The 22,673-nt window shown below is 35.7% G+C and overlaps 4 protein-coding genes, 1 long non-coding RNA gene and 1 other non-coding gene across 6 annotated transcripts; 4 read left to right on the top strand and 2 right to left on the bottom strand.

Moving 5' to 3' along the window:
• Positions 1-369: 369 nt before the first annotated feature.
• LOC110882580 lies at positions 370-1,428 on the bottom strand. Its single transcript, XR_002560136.2, has 2 exons — positions 1,267-1,428; positions 370-574 (listed from the first exon to the last, which is right to left on the bottom strand). It is a non-coding gene; the product is annotated as an uncharacterized LOC110882580 (long non-coding RNA).
• A 1,416-nt stretch (positions 1,429-2,844) lies between these two features.
• LOC110885704 (E3 SUMO-protein ligase MMS21) lies at positions 2,845-7,870 on the top strand. The gene is made up of 7 exons (XM_022133407.2): positions 2,845-3,068; positions 3,140-3,211; positions 3,281-3,391; positions 3,477-3,584; positions 6,922-7,061; positions 7,214-7,299; positions 7,405-7,870. Exons 1-7 carry the CDS (start codon positions 2,955-2,957, stop codon positions 7,554-7,556), a joined length of 783 nt encoding a protein of 260 aa, XP_021989099.1. The 5' UTR covers positions 2,845-2,954; the 3' UTR covers positions 7,557-7,870.
• On the top strand, positions 5,858-5,945 carry LOC118483629. Its single transcript, XR_004870916.1, has one exon. It is a non-coding gene; the product is annotated as a small nucleolar RNA snoR109 (small nucleolar RNA).
• A 1,152-nt stretch (positions 7,871-9,022) lies between the features above and the next one.
• LOC110885702 lies at positions 9,023-10,407 on the top strand. The gene is made up of 2 exons (XM_022133406.2): positions 9,023-9,900; positions 9,988-10,407. The coding sequence occupies exons 1-2, from the start codon at positions 9,292-9,294 to the stop codon at positions 10,213-10,215; spliced, it is 837 nt and encodes a 278-aa protein (XP_021989098.1). The 5' UTR covers positions 9,023-9,291; the 3' UTR covers positions 10,216-10,407.
• A 4,966-nt stretch (positions 10,408-15,373) lies between these two features.
• On the top strand, positions 15,374-17,989 carry LOC110885701. Its single transcript, XM_022133404.2, has 4 exons — positions 15,374-15,747; positions 16,395-16,607; positions 17,454-17,479; positions 17,567-17,989. Exons 1-4 carry the CDS (start codon positions 15,424-15,426, stop codon positions 17,781-17,783), a joined length of 780 nt encoding a protein of 259 aa, XP_021989096.1. The 5' UTR covers positions 15,374-15,423; the 3' UTR covers positions 17,784-17,989.
• Positions 17,990-19,703: 1,714 nt separating this feature from the next.
• On the bottom strand, positions 19,704-22,138 carry LOC110882549. Its single transcript, XM_022130541.2, has 2 exons — positions 19,899-22,138; positions 19,704-19,813 (listed from the first exon to the last, which is right to left on the bottom strand). The coding sequence occupies exons 1-2, from the start codon at positions 21,944-21,946 to the stop codon at positions 19,807-19,809; spliced, it is 2,055 nt and encodes a 684-aa protein (XP_021986233.2). The 5' UTR covers positions 21,947-22,138; the 3' UTR covers positions 19,704-19,806.
• Positions 22,139-22,673: the final 535 nt, after the last annotated feature.

The following is a 22,673-nucleotide window of genomic DNA, read 5'->3' on the forward strand; positions in this document are numbered from 1 at the left end:
GGGACTTGTACATTAGGCTTCAATACTTGTACATAGGGCATAGAAATTAAAAATAAAAAATAAAAAAAGTGGTGGGGTAGGATCATCCTCCCATACCCTCTAGTGACCATCCTTGTGAGGACTATGACGTGGCGCCTACGTGGCGGATGACATTCCAAGGATGGAATGTCACCATACCCTCTAGCCTAATAACTAGGGCTGGCATATCGTGTATACCCGTACCCGATAAGAAACGACACGATAAGACACGATACACGATAGGCCATACACGAACACGACACGATAAGATTTCGTGTCCTTTTTTTCAAACACGAACACGACACGAACACGACACGATATACACGAAAATTACCTGTTAATACCTGTTAATGAACACTAAAATAATCACATATTTAGAACCTGTTTAGTGAAACAAAACTCGCCAAAAGTTCACAAACAGCTTAAATAATCCATAAATACCGAATACTTAACAAGTTTAAAACAAAAATCCATAAACGGCAAATCACAAACTTCTTATCCTTCTTCTTTCCCACCTTCTTTTGAGATTCACTCATATTGATGATAACCTGTGATTCTACAAAAAAAAAAAAAAAAAAATCAAACTGTGATTCTACAATAAAAAAAATCAAACTGTGATTCACACATTGTTTATGCTATTACAGGAACCTTAAAGTCCTAAACAAAAAGGGGCCTGATCCAACAAAATCCAGTTTTTAGTTTCCGAAATGAACTAAAAGTATCCGACTTTGATTTTAATCAACAGTTCTTATTCAAAATACCCAAACCATCCAGCTGCACATACTGTTATTTGTTCCAATCTTCAACTCCGAATCAAACCGAACTTCAATTTAGATTCAGATCTGATATCGGCAAATCTGAAACGATTTTTTTTAAAAAAAAAACAACAACTCAGATACAGATCACAAACAGTCCAGGAAAACTTCTTCGTTAATTACGACTTCCAGAAAAAAAAACTGCAACTTTATACTCTTAATTCAAATCTGAAGAACTTTGATACGTATGAAGTCTGTGATTCGCAAATATGAACGGTTTGTACGTATGAACGATTCAATCATAAACATCACAACTCGAAACTAAAACACTGACCATTTCAATTTTCTTTTACGTAACAGTTACAAAAATATCACACCTGCAACAATGTGCGAATCTAAACTAAACAATGTGTGAATCTAAATGAACAATGTGCGGATCTAACTGAACAGTGTGCGAATCTAACTAGTTTTAACTGAAAGTACTTATGCTTACTTTGAACTGCCGGAGTGCTGTGCGTGGTGGATGGCCGGCGGTGGATGCAGGCGGACAGGGGAGGATCTTGATGCCGGTGCGGTGGAGCGGTGGAGCGGTGGATGCCGGATTGCCGTGGAGCGGTGGATCTTGATGATGTCGGCTGCAGTAGTTGAGAGAGTTGAGAGATATTAGGTATTAGTGTTTTCTTTTTTTTTTGAACTAAATAAGGAAATAAGGAATCACGTTCCATCCATCCATATACCGTGTACATCATATATTTTTATTTAATTAAAATTAAAACCTTATCATGTCTTAACAGGTATATAACAGGTAAACAGGTATCTGACCTGTTTAGACACGAAAATTAACAGGTTGTTTCGTGTCTACCTGTTTAGTACACGATACCTGTTAAGGTCATACACGATACCTGTTAAGGTCGTGTAGGTTCATGTCGTGTATTCGTGTAAAATTGCCAGCCCTACTAATAACATGTGTAACAATGAATTCGTGAATGATGAGTATTATGAAAATAGTTAAGAGTAAAATGTAATTTGTGTCTTTGTACTTTAGGGGCGGGATCAGGTCAAGTCCTTAAAACTAAAATTTTGATGTCTGAGCTCCTGCCCTATGAAAAGTGCTACGATTTGAGTCTGTGAGGTGTGGTTCAGTTAGAATATTCCGCTAAGTGGGTAACGGAATATACTCTAGCAAGGGAAAACTAGTCTTTTTACCCATAATAAAACACCACGTCCTTATGGTTTGATTTTTCCCTACACTATAGGGGAGTGCACGGTTCGGTTCGGTTTGGTTTCTGGCAAAATCAAAACCGAAACTGAAATGTCGGTTTTCGGTTTTTCAAAACCGTTCGGTTTCGGTTTTTTTCGGTTTTTACACCGGTTCGGTTCAGTTTTTTGGTTATTTCGGTTTTTGAAACAAAAGTAAGTAAGATTCAAAAATAAAAAAGTATAATTCAAAATTTAAGAATCTTTATTATATTGTTACATTTAAGTTATTATACTTAATCTTTTTTAACTAAAAATGTTTACATAAACCTAATTTCGAATCTATTTTTATGTTTCTTCAAAGTTTTTATTAGGACTTTTGCTTTTATAATACTTTGAAGATTGTTTAATTTTTATATTAAATTTTGTTATTTGTTATAGGCAATAAATAAATCATCTCAACTATAAATAAACATCTTAATGTTTTTATTATAAGTATTTAATATTCAAAAATAAAATTAATAATTTCTAATAGCATTGGTTAATTAATATATTTGTAATACTACAAATTTAACAAAAGGGAAAATTAACCATTGATTTCATTAATAGTTAAATAAAATAGTTTTTTATGTCACACTTTGTAGCGAGAATTTGATTGGTATTGATTTGCTTTACTATGGTATTATTACAACACCGACAAAAGGACTCTACATAAAAAAGAATTAACCATATAGAACAAAATTGATTAAAGTGTGGATCAAGTATCGCTAATTCAACTCTTGAACTGAGTGAAATTTACTTTACCACTATCGTGCCTTTGAGTGAGTGTTGACCACTTGACGGGCTTCGAACCGTCCGTTATTACGTACGGTCTTTTATGAAATTGGAGATGAACCCATATTCCCTGCTTAATTTCCCGCCAGAGAGAGACCGCCCCCAGATAACTCTGCAGAATTCCATCCACACCGTCGACCGGCAAATCAAATGTCCGACAACGCCGCCGCCATGGCATCCACATCCACATCAGATCCACGAAACACATCGAAGATGAAATCCGCCGCTACCACCCTTTCCGGCGAAAACCAAACCCTCCTTGCAGTAAACCCTCCTCAATCAAAATCATCTAGTTTCACATCCAACAAATGTTTTATTATCTTTCATATTTTCAGGATATCCGAAAAGCTATGGTTACAATGAAGGAAATTGGGGTCAGTCTGGAGAAACAAAACAAAACCCAAATGGTACGTTCTAGGGTTTCAGTTCATTTGAATTGTTTTGTCGAATATTTATTAAATTGGTGATTGTTGTAGGTGAAGGAGCTTGAAACTGAGTTTGTGGAGTTGTTGAAAGCTTATGAGGAGTGTGCTAATCTTTCTACTGCGGTTGAGTCTGTTGGGAATATGTATCGGCCCAGTGAACAGGTGATTTGGGTTGTTATTGATTTGTAAGTTGTTGAAGTAAGTGACACTGTAAAGCCTAATTTTGTTGGTTGGTTTTGAATTGAAGGTGACTGATTTTAAGAAGCTGATTGATAATGAGATGGTGAAGACGAAACGTCGTTCGTCGGCTCCGCAAGTTAGTCAGTTGTTGCGCCAGTTTAAAGAAGCTATATGGGTATGTTTATGTATCTTGTTTGTATGTGTTTTGAGTAACTTAATTCTGACAATATGTTTAACTTTCACTCATGGGTTAAGGGGATAATCACTGATTATAATTGCTGTCTGCACTGGGTTTAAAATTTCAACCATAATCTAGTTCGATAGAAGTGTGTTGTGTTTATGTGCTGATGAGTCACTTGCTCGAGCTGAAAGCTTGGTTTTAAAAGGTGATCCTGTTGTACCAGCAGGGGCGGATCTACGGCCACCAAAGGGGTTCCCAGCCTCCCAGGAACCCCTTGGTTTGTAATTTATAGTGTAAAGCGATATAGAAAAAACAGAAGGAACCATTTAATATTCTACTGGTTGTTTGAATCCCATTCGCGTGTTTCGTATATTTTTTTTGTTTTTGTTTTAGCGTTTACCGTACCCATTCCTAGCTGAAGCCCACATACCCAGCCAGCCCATTGAGCCCAATTATCTACGGTTGAGATCTTGGTTTAAAAAAGCGTGAGGTGCTCCGAAGCGTTTTGGTTCCAAAAGCTTTAAGCGAAGCTTCAAGCGCGAACTGAGAGCTTCACGTATACATATTCTACTTGTTAATCAATAATAAACACAAAAACATGATTAAAAAACACACTTAACACCTATGTTGCACTGGGACGGGTACGGGAACGGGGTACGGGGACGGGTACGGGAACGGGAAACGGCAAAACTAAAAAGTTCAAGAAGCGGGGACGGGACGGGTACGGGAATAAAAACATATAAAAAAATAAATATATATTAAAGATAATGTAACACAAAACCCCAAAATAGTTAAATATACTTAATTTTTTAGGCATAAATAATTTAAGTTTTAAAAGATATAAAAAAAATAACTCAAAACTAATTTTTAAAAAATTAAACATAAAAAAACATTACGTATGAAAGTCAATACAAGAAAGAAATTCTATTATTAATTATGCATATTATACATTACAAAAATTATTAAACGTGGCTCTTCATTGTGTTTTTACTTTTTACATGTTCTAAAACAAGACCTAGGATTTGAAATAAACTAAATAAAATATAAAGGAAATAAAAAATGAAAACTTTTATGGAGAATTGAATTGGAGACAGCTGTATATGCAATAACAATAGGTAAAGTAAAATTTTTGAAGGAAACAATACACAGAGAAAAAGAAATCGGAGAAACCACACCCTACTTTCCCACTGCCGTCGTCTTCTATCTCTCTCGTCTCTACCCTCTCTTCTCGAGTGCCTCTAACCTATCTCACCGGAAAACATCTTCCCCCTTTTTCCGTACCTCCGGTGTCCTTTTTTCTCCGGCGGATGCTGATCTCCGGCGACCTCCTCTCTCTAGATCTCTTTTTTTTAAAAAAAACCAAAAAAAATTACGGAAACATGCCGGAAACGTTTCCTGCACGTCCCCAACATGCCGTCCCCTTCTGCGTCACCTTTCCTGCCGTACCCAACATGCCGGGGACGTTTCCCGGCCGTCCCCGTGCCGTTTCCGTCCCCTAGCAGTCCCCGGGACGGGAGACGGCACCTAATTGGCGTTTCCGTGCTTCCGAGCTTAACACATAAGAAACATAGTTAAAACATGAATTAAAGTCGATACACACTTAAAACATAAACAAAAAAAGAGTCTTTAATCAATAATCATCATAATCAAGCACGTATTCTACTCCATCAACATCACTCAATCCAATATCTTCTTCAAGCTCATCTTCATCAAGTCGATTATTGGAGAAGGCTGAATTTTTTAAGTATGAAGAATCGATGGAGAAGAGGGAGGGAGTGGCTGAACAAAGCTAACGTTCTTTTCTTAGGGTAAAGAAGTAGAGGGTATATCAATAAAAGCTGTTGGACCTCAATTAAAGCCTATTAGAGACTATTGGGCCCAAATAACAACCCAAATCTGACCTGAATGGGCTGGAGCGTCGCTTCATACACATGGCGTTTCGGGCTTAAAGCGGCTTTTCAAAACGCTTCACGTAAATTGTCGCTTCAGACCAAAAAAAGCGCTATTCCAAACGCTTCACGCTTTAAGCGCGCTCTGTTAAACCAAGGTTGAGATCTCATCATTTATCAAAACGACTCCCTTTCAAACATCTAATGTAGTCATAGCTAGGTTTCATATCTCAGTCTGACAACAGCCTTCGTCGTCACTCTTTATCATCATGATAGTCTCAGTGAATGTTAAACATTTTCATGTCTGATTTTTCAATCAAAATTGCTGCGTTGTACCAAGAGTAAGGATGATCGATACCTTACTTTTGATTGCCAAATCGGCTGTAGCTAAATGAATTTAGAAGTTTTACTGGCCGGTTGTCGTTAATTTTAGTCGATAAATCTGCTTACCGAACTTCATACATCTTTTTCAGATTTTTTTTTAAATTTTTTAATAAAATAAGCTTTAGAAGACATCGTACAATGAAATTGGCCGTTTAATATTGGCTTTTTGAATGTGTTTTCTCGTATAGAATGATAATCTGGTCACTTTCCAGTCGATATGTTTCAGATTTGCTAGCAGTTTGCGTTTATTAGTGACTACATCTTAAATGCCAACTGAAAATAGTTGGTTTGGGTAAAATGCCAGCTTTTAAAATGAGTTTATTTGTAAAGGCCATCTTATTTATATTACATGTTTTTAAATTTACGATGACCATGTTTTTTCATTATTGTATCGTATTTTTATTATGTGACGAGTCGTACCCGATCCGAACCTTTTTTTGTGTTCGGACATATGAAACTGGAACACTTAAAAAAGTGAACCTCCTGAAAAAATATTCTGGATCCGTCACTGTGTGCCAGGTGAGCTGTAAAACTCTTCAGGGGCTTGAGGCAGCGCCTCATGAGTTATGGGTTAAAATTAGGGTTTGTAGGAGGGTGATATTTATAAACAACCAAATGGATGAAGAAATTTGAAAGCTTTACTTAATAAAAAAGTTGCTATGTAAAACGGATGAGAGAGACGTAGCTTCTGGTTATAAGTAAAACTTATTTGGTTAACCCTTTGCGTATGTGAAGCTCTCACCTCACGCCCTGCGTCTTGGATTTTGGGACCTAAACGCTTTGGAGCGCCTTGCGCCTTTTTAACCAAGTCTGAAAGCATTTGGACTAAGGAGCGGTCTTTCTAGACATAAATCAATCCTCAATTTTTAACGCTTCCAGTGATATTAAAGGAAATAAATGATAGCTATTCAAAACTCATATACAAAGAGAGAATCAATTGAATTATAGTACAAATCTGGATATTGTTGTATAAGCGGCAAGTTATGTATCAAAATAATCTTTTTTTTTCTTTTCATATCTGATAATTTTAAATGTAAGTTCCTTTTTTCTTCATACAGAATGTGCATAATTCTGGACTACCTATGCCTGGCGAAGAACAGGAAGATATCGTAATGACTAGCACACAGAATATCCTTTTAAACAACACTTGTCCTCTAAGTGGTAAACCCGTGACCGAACTCTCAGAACCCGTACGCAGGTCCAATTTCTATCACTTGATCAGTTATAGCATTTTCAACAACAAATTATATGTAAATTCTATCTTACATAAAATAAACCGAAATTTAATAATCTAAAGATACGACGTGTTTATGTTCATTGTATCAATCTCATTCCGGTATGTTCTTACAGTATGGACTGCAAACATATATATGAGAAGTCGGTTATCATGCAGTACATAAGGTCCAAGCATGGGCAACCTAAATGTCCAATGGCAGGTACATTCAAGATATTTTGTTCATATATATATATATATATGAATATATGATCTGGCTGGCTGCTGCTCCATTCCTTACCATTTTTATTTATTTTTTATTTTACAGCATGTCCTAAAATAATTAAGGCGGATAGAGTGGTCTGTGACCCGTTGTTACACATTGAAATCGAGGAATCACGAGCAATGAACCAACGGGCATCCAAGCCTAATATCATAGAGGATTTCACAGGGGATTCAGAAAATGAAGGTTCAGAGTGAAAAACAACAACATGATTTGCAGTCACGTGACTCTTCCGTTGAATCTTGACTACAGTTGTTTTGATGTATGATTATGGGAGTTGATGTTTTTGGGGATGCTTTGTTTCTTGTTTTTTTGAAGTGATTAAGTTTAGAAGGTAGTGTTGAAGGTTTGGTGGTGGGCACTTTTGTTTGGCCATTTTAGAGGGCATACTAACATGAAGTTGATGTATGTCACATTGCCAATCTTGGAAGATTGTAAGAAAGTTCCAAGAAACCTCTATAATTGTACCTATTTAACTGCTGTTTAAAACATCTAAGGGTGTCCCAAAACATGGTCATGTCTATTTTTTTTTTTACAATTTTCAGTTTATAAAAACACTGTTACAATACACTATAGAAGGATCAGTAATATCAAACTCTATGTATAAAGCTACTATGTAATTTTACTATACACAATGAAGGCAAATACTGAAATGGAAACCCACTCTTATCGAGAAAACTCGCGGAAACCCTATGTAACAATTTGTTTTTTTACAAAAAAAATAGGGTATTTAACGTATTTTTAAAAGTTTTGAGCAAAAAAAAAATAAAAAAAGCACTGAAGGATTTTTTCTTTTTTTATAAAATAAAAAACCAGTCGGAATTCGTCAGTGTTACATGGGTGTTACACAACAAAATATTTATTTTTAACATAAGTAACGTAGGTTCTGTATTCAAAAAAAAAAGGAAAGATTCTTGGGCGCTTTTTTGATTTTTTTTAGTTTCTAGGCTTGAAAAATGTTACTTTTGTTAGAAAAGTATTAAACTTATATTTATGTGTATTATTATTATCTTGTGACAGTTAGCTTAGTAGGTATTTGGCAGACAAACAAATCGTGATTAACGTTAGGTTAAGTGCCGGGAAATTTAAACTGCCAGTACAGTTTATGTTGACCGTTAATGGCGCCAAACAACTGAAAAACAACCGCCATATCCGTTCTCCAATTCGACATGTATATAAACGAATAAGTCTGCAATTGTATCACTCACCAAGATTTCGATGACACTTTCTATTGAAAGCCATTTCTTATTCTATTTTGTGATCGTATTTTGCTTATCTACTTCGCTGTATTCTAATCTTATATATACACTATATAAGAAATTTCCGATCGCCCCCAACACTTACATGCCCTAATTTTTTTATAAAAAAAAATTGTTACATAGGGTTTTCACAAGTTTTCTTAATAAGAGTGGGTTTACAACTATATTTACACTTAATATTAGGTGTGGTGACAAAATCCTGATTTCAGAGGGATGTAAATGTTGAGGTATGTATGCCACCATCTAATAATGCAAGTGGGAAAAAAGAAAATGATTTTTTTATTGATATATTATGATTTGTGGTACTGTAGTAGTCTATAAACAAAGAACCAGCACATGGGTAGCTGCTGGCAAAGTGGCAATGAACATTTTCTTATTCACTTCCCAACCTCCAATCAGTTAATAAATAACTATCCTTTGATAATATATACATGCACATTGTCATGTAAACCAAATCATGTCACTTTTTGTGCTTATGTTCATTGTTTATATTGTTTTAAATTTGCAGCAATCTCTAAACCACATGAGTAAATCCCACTTCTCCATCCAATCATATCCATTTTCATTGACAGCTTTCTCCAGCATCATTACATAAGTTTCATTCAAGATCATCATATCTTCATCATATCTTCATCATCCATAAGAATAAGATTCATTAATTAGTGTTTAAGGTATGGAAGAAGCTGGAGATCTTTTGGAAGATAGTTGGTTCTTTGGAAACTTGCTTCACTCTAAAACAAGAACTATCTCTAGATCTTATTCTGATCTTTCTTTTAAATCTTCTTCTCCCTTGAGTTCAACTCAAGAAAACGCCAAGCGAAAAAACTCGAGCATTTCTTCAAGAAAGCAACCACCCGTCGCTCCTCCAAGTCTAACGCGAACGCCATCATTGCCATATTCGCTAGAAACACAATCTTTTCTAGCGAAAAAGCCTGACCCGAGTCCTCATTCAATGTCTTCTCTAGTTGGAAATGATAAAAAGGATGTCTTTATCAAGAATGATCCAAAAAGCTCAAGCCTTTCTTCAAGAAAGCAACTGCCCGTTGCTCCTTCAAGTCTAAACCGAACGCCATCTTTGTCAAATTCAAAAGAAACACAATCTTTTCAAGCGAAAAAGCCCAACCCGCATTTGACCCGAACACCATCCATTTCAACTTCTTCAGGGGGGAGTGATCATGAAGACGAGGAAGATCACGAAATTGAGTTTACTTTAGGGAGATTGATAAGGCAGGCATCCATGAACTCTTCACATACATCGAATCCACCTCGACAAACATCTAAGGTACATATTCATGATCATTTATATAGTTCTACAAAGATTATATTAAATATCAAGATTTATATGCTTAACTTGAGTCGGGTCATGCAGGCAATGATAGAAAACACGCGAAAGAAACCCGAAATGGATCAAGAAAGGTTTATTGAAGTGAGAAAGATGGAGAGAAACAGAAGCCAAAGCAGAAAGAATAATGGGAAGAATGGTGCCCCTGCAATACCAGGAGGATGGGTTGATAAGAGTTCATCAGAAGACATGAAGGCCCATATCAAGTTTTGGGCCAGAGCTGTAGCTTCTAACGTGCGCCAAGAGTGTTCATGATAGTAAGTTTGTCTGAATGGGAATAAGTATCCGGTTAATAAGAGTATAAAACATCTGGATCATGACAGAAATAACATGCTAAAAGCTTTGTTTAGATTCATTGTATATCTAATTCTTGCATACATTTTGTCCCTTCTGTAATTTATAAATGTTTGAATGAATTGCAAAGTTGGTCCCTGGACTATTGTAAAACTTTATTTATATGTTTTTTAGGAGTTCATCAAAATGATGAACCGAAATGAAATGATGACAACGCGAAGGCACATTTCGTTGTGAATGATGTTTTTCTTTCATAACCCGAAAAAAGTTGTATTGTTCGTAGAGAAGAGTGTCCGGATAGTCCCTGTGGTTTGCCCAGATTTCACCTATATTCCCCTACATTTCTAAAATTATAGTTATAGTCCCTAACTTTTGCACATTCGTTTTTGGATAGTCCCTAGGCCTAACATCAGTTAGTTTTCTCAGTTAAGTGGATGTGAAATGACAAAAATACCCTTATTAATAAACAAAATAATTTAAACTATATTTATTTGTGGGACTCACTTCTAAAAAAACAAAATAACAACCCCACTCGCACCCCACCCCACCGTCCTCTCTTTCTTGTCATTCCACCTGCAACTCCACCACCGTCTGCTAGGGGCGGATCTAGTGTGGTGGCAGGGGTAGCCACTACCCTCAACTTTTTCAGCGAAGTGGAATTTTGTTTGTTTTTTTTTACGTTTTATGCATTACGTTACCCTTGAGATTATATTATGCTACCCCTTAATTATATTTCTAATGAACTTGAATTTTCTTTTGGCAAGAAGAGGCGAAGACAAGCAGCCGAGGAGGCAGCGACGGGTGTTTTGGAAGAGATGAAATGAGTCTCTTTGATTTTAAGCCACATGTATATTATATTTTATTGTTATTTTTAGAGCTGTAAACGAACCGAATGTTCAGCGAACAGTTCGTGAACCGTGCGGCAGGAAGTTCGTTTACGTTCGTTCGTTTAGTTAATGAACGAACATGAACAAGAAATTCCGTTCGATTAGTTAAATGAACGAACACGGACAACTGTCTCGTTCGTTCAATTGCGTTCATGAACGTTCTTGCGTTCATGAACGTTCGGTAACGTGTTCGTGAATATTCGTTCATGTTCGTTTGTTTACGTTGTTCATTAAATATTTTTAGCATTTATTTATTTTATCTAAACCTTTTATATTCCTTAATTCTTATTTATCTCATTACCCAAACAAATAAAATAGGAAACCCCCTCCACTTTTCTTTCTTATTATTCACATCGAAAAATACAATTGAACTTCGTCGATTTTATCTGTGTTCGTTTGTGTTCGTGAACACGTTCATTTCCTTAACGAACGAACATGAACAAAAAATCTCGTTCGATAAGTGTTCATGAACCATTCGTGAACACATAATATTCTTAACGAACGAACACGAACAAGACCTTGTTCGTGTTCGTTCAATTCGTTTACAACGCCAGTTATTTTATTTGCTTTTTCAAACTTACTGTGGAGAACACATAAAAAGGACCTTAAAATACTAAACTATTATCTAGACTCATTTAATTGTCAAACATACATATGCAATATAAAGTATATTTTAACTTCTTTGTACAATTTTAATTATATTAGTCTGTTTGTTCTAATTTTTTAAAACATTTCACTTTGTTAATCATCATTTATTTGCCTCAAAATTTGTTATCTATATGTTTAAAAAAAAACATAAAAAGTTGAAGTACTTATTCATTGGTAAATCATATTGAAAATGGTGTTTTTACTTTAAATACAAACAATTTTACAAAGTTTTTAAAATAAGAAAATTTCATTTACCAATAAATAATCATTCTTAAGCTCCTTGTATATCAAAAAAGAAGTGACATATAAAGATGTAGTGGCTCGATTTTAAGCTTTCAAAAGTCGAAGGAGAAATAAATTAGGTAAATGTTTATCTCTAATAATAGGTTAAAACGAGAATTGGCGAGATTAACGAATTAACTAATGATTTTAACTTGTCTATAGTGAATTTCTTCTTTACAAACACATCAATAATGTAAACCAATCAATTAATATTAGCAAATAATAGTACACATGATCACAATCAGCAACAATTAAAACTATTTTAAATCAAACACATAAACTTGGTAAAAAGTCGAACCGAACAAAGGTTAAACATACGAATTAGTTCATCAAACCTAGGCGGCTATAAACGTTTAGCCATGTTTAAAAACAATAAACAATGATAAAAAATCTGAATCATTAAAAGTTATACGAAAAGAAAACTGAATAATAACGGATTGCGAATACGCGAAAAGTATTGATCTTTAACGCTTCTTCGTGACTCCCTTTTGATCGTCTAATGTCTTACGTACTCTTTTTGTTCCTCTGATGCCCTTTTTTCTCTGAAAAATACTCATCCCGAAATAAACGGTGTTCGATTTTGTATATAAGACACTTTTCCTCGATGTGAGATTGTGAGCCTCTACGCAAATCGTGATGGGCCTGGCCCATCTGTTTAGTGATGCTCCAACGAATTCAAAGGAAGATTGGATGGTGGAACTTTGGTTTTTCATATTTCATTAATAATGGCCAAATTTGGAATTCACGTTTGTTTTAAATCATAAATCTCGATCTGCTCCTATGTTTCCTTTGTGTAACATGAGTTTTTTTAACAACTTTCAGAAAATGGCATTTTTAGTCCCTGTAATTCTAATTTAATAATAAGTTATACAAAATACTACGAATAAAAGCGTATGTTTTGCAACACATCAAATATCCTCACACTTAAACTTTTTTCATCCTTGAAAAAAACTTTGCAATGGAATCATAACTAGGATAGATGATTTTAAGAACTTTCGATTAACTGTTAAAAGATTCAAACACGTTAAACCATGACTACCAGTATTGTTGTCCACTTAAACTCAACCACCGACTAACCATCCCAATGGTTAATACCATAGGCTTCAATCATCTTTATAAAAATAACTCATACAAGTGGATGATGGATTTTTTTAGGCGTCACTAGATCCAAATTTAGTCTCATAAAAAGGAAAGAAGTGTGTCAATTTAATTAAAAGTACTTATAAGTTAATTACTTATAGTGATTTCTTTTATACCCTCAATACTTTCGGCTTTTTTATATCCTAAGATGATGACCCACAAGACTTCATGATTTTTATTAAGGTATATTTAAAACAATCTAGGGAACCTTCTAAGTTGGCTGGGTATACCAGTACATCACAGAAAATACGTCTTTTATCTATTTTTAGCTCAGATTTATAATATATTGAAAATCAAATATCCCAATTTTTCTATCATTTTCTATTTAATTGCAAAAAATTATTTCAAGAACATTTTCTATTTTTTTTCATTTTTTAAAATTTTCTAGTAAAACCTTGTAAATTTCAATGATTAATCTTGTTTACTTAAAAAAAATAAGCCGATATGGGGTTAAAACTTGTTTTGCTAAAAAAATTACACTTAAAAAGGTGTGCATATATATATATATATATATATATATATATATATATAGGTAGAGGATCCTGTAAAAAGTGCTCAAAGTGTGAGAAGTGTAAGAAGTGTATTATAACACTATATATAATACTATATAACACCATATAAACACCGTATAACAATATGTAACAACATATAATACCATATAACACTATGTTACACTATATATCATTATATAACAAATATAACACTATACATCTATCATAGACATGCTATCAGACAACCTGTAGTGTTATATTTGTTATATAATGATATATAGTGTTACATAGTGTTATATGGTATTATATGGTGTTACATATTGTTATACGGTGTTTATATGGTGTTATATAGTATTATATATAGTGTTATAATACACTTTTTACACTTCTCACACTTTAGGCCCTTTTTACACTATCCTTACCCTATATATATATATATATATATATATATATATATATATATATATATATAGGGGAAGGTTATCTTGAGAACGCTAAATATTGCGAGAACCGTGAGAACGAATGAAAAAACCAATCAAAACAAATTTTTTACTACAAACCTCATTGTAATTAAGATACAACATCAAAAAAAGAATTTACAACATCAAATAATTCATTTCTCCTTTCAAAATCACTCTTTTTAGATTTTTTACACATGTGTAAATATAACAGATTTACACATGTGTAAATGGCAAATTTACACATGTGTAAATTTTTATTTTTTACGAATTCACGTAAATTTAAACGTGTAAATTAAATTTCTAACACTGTATTCGAATAATAATGATAAGTGCAGAAAAAAATTTGAATTTGAATTGTTTTTTACCAAGTTCTCGCAGTTTTTTTATTTGTTCTCACGGTTCTCACAATATTTAGCGTTCTCATTTAAACCCTCCCCTATATATATATATATATATATATATATATATAGGGGAGGGTTTAAATGAGAACGCTAAATATTTGTGAGAACCGTGAGAACAAATGAAAAAACCATGAGAACTTGGTCAAAAACAATTCAAATTCAAAAATTTTTTCTACACTTATCATTATTATTCGAATACAATGTTAGAAATTCAATTTACACGTTTAAATTTACGTGAATTCATAAATAAAGAAAATTTACACATGTGTAAGTTTGCTATTTACACATGTGTAAATCTGCTATATTTACACATGTGTAAAAAATCTAAAAAGAATGATTTTGAAATGAGAAATGAATTATTTGATGTTATAAATTCTTGTTTTGATGTTGTATCTTAATTACAATGAGGTTTGTATAAAAAAAATTGGTTTTGATTGGTTTTTTCATTCGTTCTCACGGTTCTCGCAATATTTAGCGTTCTCAAGATAACCCTCCCCTATATATATATATAACTAAAGATTACTTATAAAAATCTAAATCTGATTAATCTTTATTAATTGCTAGTCCGTAACTCATCTGCCGATTAATCCTAACGATTCTCACAACACCTACCGACTAACTTCTAACTATTCTCACAACCATTCTACCAATTTAAACGAAGTGATAGCATCTTCCGACTAACGACTAACGATTCACACAACCATTCTACCAATTTAAACGAAGCGGTAGCATCTTCATTTCAAACATGTCATTTTTTTTAAATAAAATAACCATTGAAACACGAAGATATTTTAAAATTCATTCTTCTATCCAAATTCAGTTATCACCCTCCAATCCTCCACCACCACCACAACCACCAATGTTCCGTTCCCCACCACACCTCCTCCGCCCCTCTTCCACCCTCCTCCTCCCCCATTTCTCCCTAAACCCCAACTTCCACCACCTCAAAACCCCCAGAAAACCACCACCCCCATACCACACCTCCTCCTACCCACGTCTTCCCCCATTACTAGCATTACCCGAAGACGGACCCGAAGAACTCCCATTCTCCGTACCCTCCTTCATCTCCACCGATGACGACCCTTCCACTCTCCAAGTCGCCACCAGTCTTCTCCTCACCGGCGCCATTTCCGTCTTCCTCTTCCGCTCCCTCCGCCGCCGTGCAAAACGCGCCAAACAACTGGTTCCATTCTTCTTAATTTCTTCTATTTCTATACCTAGAGTTTAGTTTCTGTATTTGAACGTAATTGACTGGGTATTTTTGTTACGGACTAAAAACATTGGGGACTTGTCCACATCGGGTCAAGGTTGTAAGAATCGCCACCGGTTAATCAGATTGGGTTTTTATATGTAATTCTAATTTTATACTTATATACACACTTTTTTTTATGTATTTTATTAAGTAGACATGTTTTAACACCTTCTTTGACTTATTTTCTCAAGTAGATAGGATTAATTGTAGAAATTTACAGGTTTTGGTCGAGAATCTAGCTCAAATTTCGTTGGAATCGCTAGACTACCACCGATTTTTGGCCAATTAGGAATGGAGTTGACCACTGTTGACCGCCTACTGATTAATTGACAGATTAGATAAAAATTACTTGGTGAACCTGAGACTAGTGATTAATCGGCGACTATCGGAGGCTAGTCGGGATTTTTACAACCATTCGGGTTGTATGGGCAACAAATGTTTGGTCCATAAACCCTACATTTGTTGCCAAGACTAGTCTTTTGGGATGTGTTCTTTTGTTTGGGCTGTAACAGTTTTGTTTACTAGTTTTTTGGGATGAGTTCTCCTGATTGGCTGTAACAATTTTGTTTGTTGCGTAGCAATTTAGGTCTACGGGAGCTAAAAAGACGCTGAAAGAGGAGGCACTCGAGAGTTTAAAAGCGATGTCGCCAGTTGAGGGAAATAAGACTCCGTCTGCCGTTCAGGCGTTGTTGGGAGGCTTATCTGCCGGGGTTATTGCGCTTATTTTGTATAAATTTACCACCACCATTGAAGCTTCTCTTAACCGTCAAACACTTTCAGACAATTTTTCGGTATGTGTTTTTTTATGAATAGATTGTTCATCGCTTCATATTGTTTGAAGTTCATCTGCATTGTCTACAATTAGAATTAAGAAATGACACCTTAATCTAGGGTTTATGTGAAGCGGTGTCACCAAGGGCGGACCTAGGTAGAGGTCTAGGTGGGCAGGCACACCCCTTGAAACAAAAATTAGTGTATTTTATAGGGAAAATCCCGATCCACCCCTTGAAAATTAAACCCCTCGTTTGCACCCATTGAAAATATTTTCTAGGTCCGCCACTGAGTGTCACTCGAGGGCCAGATACGCATATTACATGTAAAATCGAGTAGTTGATACTAAATAACCTTGGTTTTAGGTTGTGCATAATGTTGCGTGCATCATGTGATTTGAAATGAATTCATGATGTGGCGCCTTATTTGGTTGACAAGAATGTGAACAAATTGGACCGTGATTGCAAGGGTCTTAGTTATTCAACTCTGTTTGAACAAATCTGACCATCGATTGAGCAATGGGTTCAAGTATTTGAGCAAATTAGACCATCAAGTGAACAAATCTGACTAGAGATGATGAAAATTATCTTATATTTTAGTGTTTAAAGATCAACAATGTAATGTTTTTTAGTGTTTTATTGCGTACGAAATGTGCATGCTTTGCTCATCGGCGTTTTGGATCAAAACGCGTCGGTTCGCCGCCACATGCTTTTTTTAAACCAAGTATGTAACACACAAAAAAAAAAAAGTTTCTCCAGTGTGGCGTTATACTGGACCCTTCCTTGTATGCTGCGTCTTTAGTTTTGTGGTTGTTATTCTCATCTTCTTGCTCAACTTTTTAACGAATCTTTTGGCTTGGTTTGCAGGTGCGACAGATAACGATAACAATAAGGTACGCTTATAAATTGGCCCATGCCACTTGTGAAGTTTTTATGTAATCTATATTCATAGCTAACTTTGAAGATGGATTAAAATGCAGGACTATTATAAACGGGATATGCTACCTGGCGACATTCGTTTTTGGCATCAATTCCTTTGGGTTGATACTCTACTCAGGTCAGCTTGCGCTTAACTCAATAGCAGGAGATTCTTCAAGTGACAGAATCCAGAAACAAGATGAAACACAACAGAACTCCAGTGGGTCTGAAACAAAAATCAGTGATGAAGATCCAGATTCAAATAGCAGTCAACAGTAACCGAGATGAGAAAGCTAACTTCGAAAAACCAGGTTCCAATGTCGTGAATCCTGTGTCTAGTATACTTGTACACCTTACTTTTGTTTTCAATGTTCTGTTGAAGGTGGCTAAAAGGTTTCTGAAACAACACAAGTTATTCTGCATCTCTAGTTGTATGTTATATGAACAGGTTCATTTCATCAAATGTACCCACAAATCTGTACATATTTGCGATCCAACCCCTAAAACTTATTAGGCGAAAACTGGGTATATAAAACTTGATCCAAATTGCTGAAACCGGCTAACTGGACCTGATTGGTTATGAAAAACTTGATCCAAATTGCTGAAACCAACTAACCGGGCCTGATTTGGACTATGATCGGTTATGGACAACCGGCTAACAATTTGGACTCGAGCCTGACTTGTTTAATTTAAGAGAACTTGAGCTTGACTTGTTAATAAGTTTTCAAGCTCGAGCTCGACACAACTCATTTGTATTTCTTTAAATATTTAATTATATTATTTATGCACACATATAGTTTTTTTTATAGATATATAATTATTATAATTTAATATATGTAGCAAAACCCACACCTCCACGAGTTTAATATAACTAATAGTTTATATTTATAATTCACATGTCCCTTTAAAGCTTACTTGTAACTTTTTTAAAGCAATATGAAACTTTACACTCATTTGTGTTTCACAACTCGATTAAAAGGCTTGAGACCAAGGGTCGCACAGAAAGTTGGAGTATTTCCATAATATATCTACTCAAAAACTATCCAAAATTGACCCAACTAAAGTTGAGACTAGTACAATTTTGAGTCAACCTTAGGGCTGGCAATTTTACACGAATACACAACACGAACCTACACAAAGTTAACAGGTATCATGTATGGCCTTAATAGGTATCGTGTACCAAACAGGTAGACACGAGATTACCTGTTAATTTTTGTGTATAAACACGTTAAATACTTGTTTACCTGTTAATACTCGTTAGTACACGATAAGAAATTAAATTAAATTAAATAAAACTCATCAGTCATATGCGTATGGGTTTCTTAATTCCTTTCTATTTTCATTCCTCATTCAATTAAAAAAAATAAAACTCTAAACTCCCTCTGTAACTCTCAAATAGCATGTCGTGTTCGTGTTTTCGCTCATGTTAATAGGTATTAACAGGTAATTTACGTGTATAACAGTTGTGTTAACAGGTATTAACAGGTATTAACAGGTAATTTTCGTGTATATCGTGTCGTGTTCGTGTATGGGATTTCGTGTATCGTGTCTTATCGTGTACGGGTATACACGATATGACAGCCCTAGTCAACCTTGAGTGTTAAAAACTCGAACTCGTAAAGCTCGTGAGATTTAAAATCAGAAGATGATTGCAAACCTATTTGACCCATCCAAAAACAAGGTTTTTGACAGGCAAACAACTTTCCATTCCGTACCCACTATGTACAACAACAGCAGATTGCTGGAAGTTTACAGAAAACTAAAATTACATCCCCTTATTGTACACATTTTACATTAAATTACAAACTATAGGAAACCCACCTCTCCCAATCTATATCTTCATGTTTTGCCCACCGAGAAAATAAGTGCATTCCAGTTCTTCCATATAATCCAACACGCCACAACAACAATCGCCTTCTGTTTTGTACCATGTATTCCAGATTTTTTGTGAACCATGCATGTATCACAAGGTTTTTAACCTACACCACAATTAGGTTATATGATGCAACCCTTCTTCACCCTCTTTCCTCCCCTCTCCCATTCATTCTCTTCCCATCCGACTCGTCGCCCCATCTCCCAAGTCCCTCTCTTTTTCACCTAGACGTCCATAAAAATATCTGTGTTACGGAAGCTCTTATACAATCTAATTTCCGGTACCATTGCACACTCCAAAGCATCATCAAAGTGGAGCCTTCCACATTCAACAACTCACAATCATCATAAAGAATTACTACAAACGAGCCAAAATATGCAAACACACATCACATTCTTATACAAACTCATTTCTCTTACCACCCTAGAATCAATGCCTACAAAATAACAATAATAATCAGAAAACAATGTACAACAAACACTACAACCATTGGAAACAAAACACTATCTCAAAACCCTAACCCGAATGTAACCCGGCTCAGCCCTTCCAACTTCCTGTTTTCCCAAACACAACTCTCCGGTACTAGTAGTAGCTTTGATGCCGCCGTCTTCATCGGCTCTGACTTGCACCTTGTCAGCACAAATGGCTCGTAACCCACTGCATTCGCCAACTTCTCCTCTAACACTGTTGCCATCGACGCCGCCATAGGTAATGAACATGATGACCTCGCTGGCTGCTGTAACACTGCCGGGAATTCACGGTTGCACACCCTCGTCATATCATTAGCAGTAGTAGTAGTACCAACACTTGACTCATCTCCACCGTCAGCTTTGATTGGCGGTGGCGGTGCTGGCGGTTTCCTCCTATACGAACTGCGTCTAATGAAGTCTGTACTGCAAACCCATGTTTCCTTTGATACGTTTATTGATAACTTTGGCTCATGCATCATCAACAACAAACAATCCGGCAACACTTCTTCGCTTACCCTCTTCTCTTCAGCCTCATTTTCTACTTTTGAAACTCCATTATTATGTTCCTCTACCTCATTAACCATTTCTTCTTCATGGGTTTCAGAGATCTTAGCAAATTCGGTCGCCATTGTTGACTCCTCTGCTCCAATTTCTGCATCATCATCTTCTTCATGAGCCTCATCATCTTCTTGAATTTTATAATCTTGATTCATAATTTCTTCAAATAATGACACAAGATAGAAACTTTCTTCTTCTACTTCTGTTTGTTCATATTCTTGATCTTGACCCACTTCATATTTTTGCACATTATCATGTTCTTGATCTCGACCGGCTTCATCGTTTTGCACATTATCAAGTTCCTGATCTTGACCCGCTTCATCGTTTTGCACATTATCAAGTTCTTGATCTTGACCCACTTCATCGTTTTGCACATTAGCAAGTTCTTGATCTTCACCCACTTTATCTTTTTGCACGTTGTCAAGTTCTTGATCTTGATTAGCTTCATCTTGATCCATATTATCATCATCTTGTTGCACATTTTTATGTTCTTGATATTGCTTAGCTTCAATCTGTTGCACATTTTCTTGATCTTGATTCACAACCATAACTTGCTGCTGCTCAACTTCAAGTGTGGCTTGAGGTTTCTTCGAATCGTTTTCGATATGATTTTTACTGTCAAAAAATTCTTCATCTTCTTCCTCATTTCTTGCAACACTTGGTTCCCAAGATCTATTAACCAAAGCTTCACTTTTCATGGGGTCAGATCTACATCTCATCAACAACAAAGCATTCTTTGGTGGCACACAAACACTCACTCTTGCTTCATCTTTATGCCCTTCAATCCTACCATTAACAATCTCCAGATCTTCAAACACATGTCTTCTTTTCCTAACAACAACTTCTTCTTCATCATCATCCTCATCTTCATCCCCAACAACCAACTCAATATCCCTCTCACCACCCCCATCACCATCCTGCACCGCCACTAACCACCGTGCAAACACCGCACCACAAGAACCTTGCCGGTTACCCTCTTCAGCTCCCACCATCTTCTCCTCTTTCCCCCTTTCTGTTCTACAAGGAATCAAACAGCTAAACTCTGATCCAAATGCCCTCAAAGCCTCACAAATAGTCACAGGAAAATGCACCCAACTCCTCTGTACCTGTGAACATTCTTGACTCTGACTTTGACTCTGATTCTGACCACCATTTGGGCCAAGATTCAAACTTTCTTTATCTTTATAACCTTTTGAACAAAACCCATTAAGGGGATGTTCAACTTTTCTAAAACTAACCTCACCAGCACTACGATCACCATAACCACTATGTCTTCTTGATAAAGTTCTGAGCTTTTTGGCTTGTTTTTTCTTGCCTCTAACCCTAACTTGACCAATGCAGGTGACTTTAGGGGAAGATGGTTCTGGGTTCTCGAAACTTCCTCTCTTTTTAACAGTGGTGGGGAACATCGCCGGCGAGGCGCCGCCTTTAACGCTGCCGCTGTTTTTTAACCGGCGGCTGAGTGAGGTTGAAAGGGAGATTGGTGGGTCTCGAACCCCGGCTCGACCGGGGCTCAAGAGGGATTTAGATGAGATCTTCATGTGGGTATTGAATGCAATGTGGTGGTTTTGGTGGTGGTTAAGGGTGGATGATTGAGTACATTGATGGTGGATGAATGGGTTGGTTGCAGTTGCAAAGAGCAGAGTGTGGGTGCAAAGGGTAACGTTTGTAGAATAGGTAGGGTGAGTTTACGGTTTTGCCCTTGAAGGGTAAGTATAACTTTGTTGTGTTCCAGCTGGATTTTATATAATATCCACGTCGGACAAAATAAGTGTCAAGGGGTAACATGGGTTGATATTTTTGGGTAATCATAGAAAAGGACAAGCATATGATGGGGAATTATGGTTATGGATAGTAATTAGTCTTAATCATAATGATAATATGGAACGAAAAAATTATATATTAATTACTAGTGTAATTTCAAGACTTTTTAACAAAAAAAAATTATGAGCAACCTGCCAAAATGGTCTTTAAGGTTTGGTCATTTTTGCCACTTTGATCTAAAATTCAAACTTTTTGAATCTGAGTCCCTGTGGTTTCAATTTTGTTGCCATTTTCATCCAAAAGCATAATCTGTTTAGATTTTTTTGTTAACATTTAGAGGGTGTTTGGGGTTGAGTTTTGAAAATAGATTATGCGTTTTGAATAATCAGAATCAGATAATTAGCTGTAACAAAACGTGCTGCAGAAAGATAGTGTTTGGATTTGATTATGTTGTTTGATATCACAACAATCAGATAATCAACATTGTTTGGATTTGATTATGTT

This window comes from Helianthus annuus, chromosome 10, assembly GCF_002127325.2.
Source record: "Helianthus annuus cultivar XRQ/B chromosome 10, HanXRQr2.0-SUNRISE, whole genome shotgun sequence".
NCBI classification, from domain to species: Eukaryota; Viridiplantae; Streptophyta; class Magnoliopsida; order Asterales; family Asteraceae; genus Helianthus; species Helianthus annuus.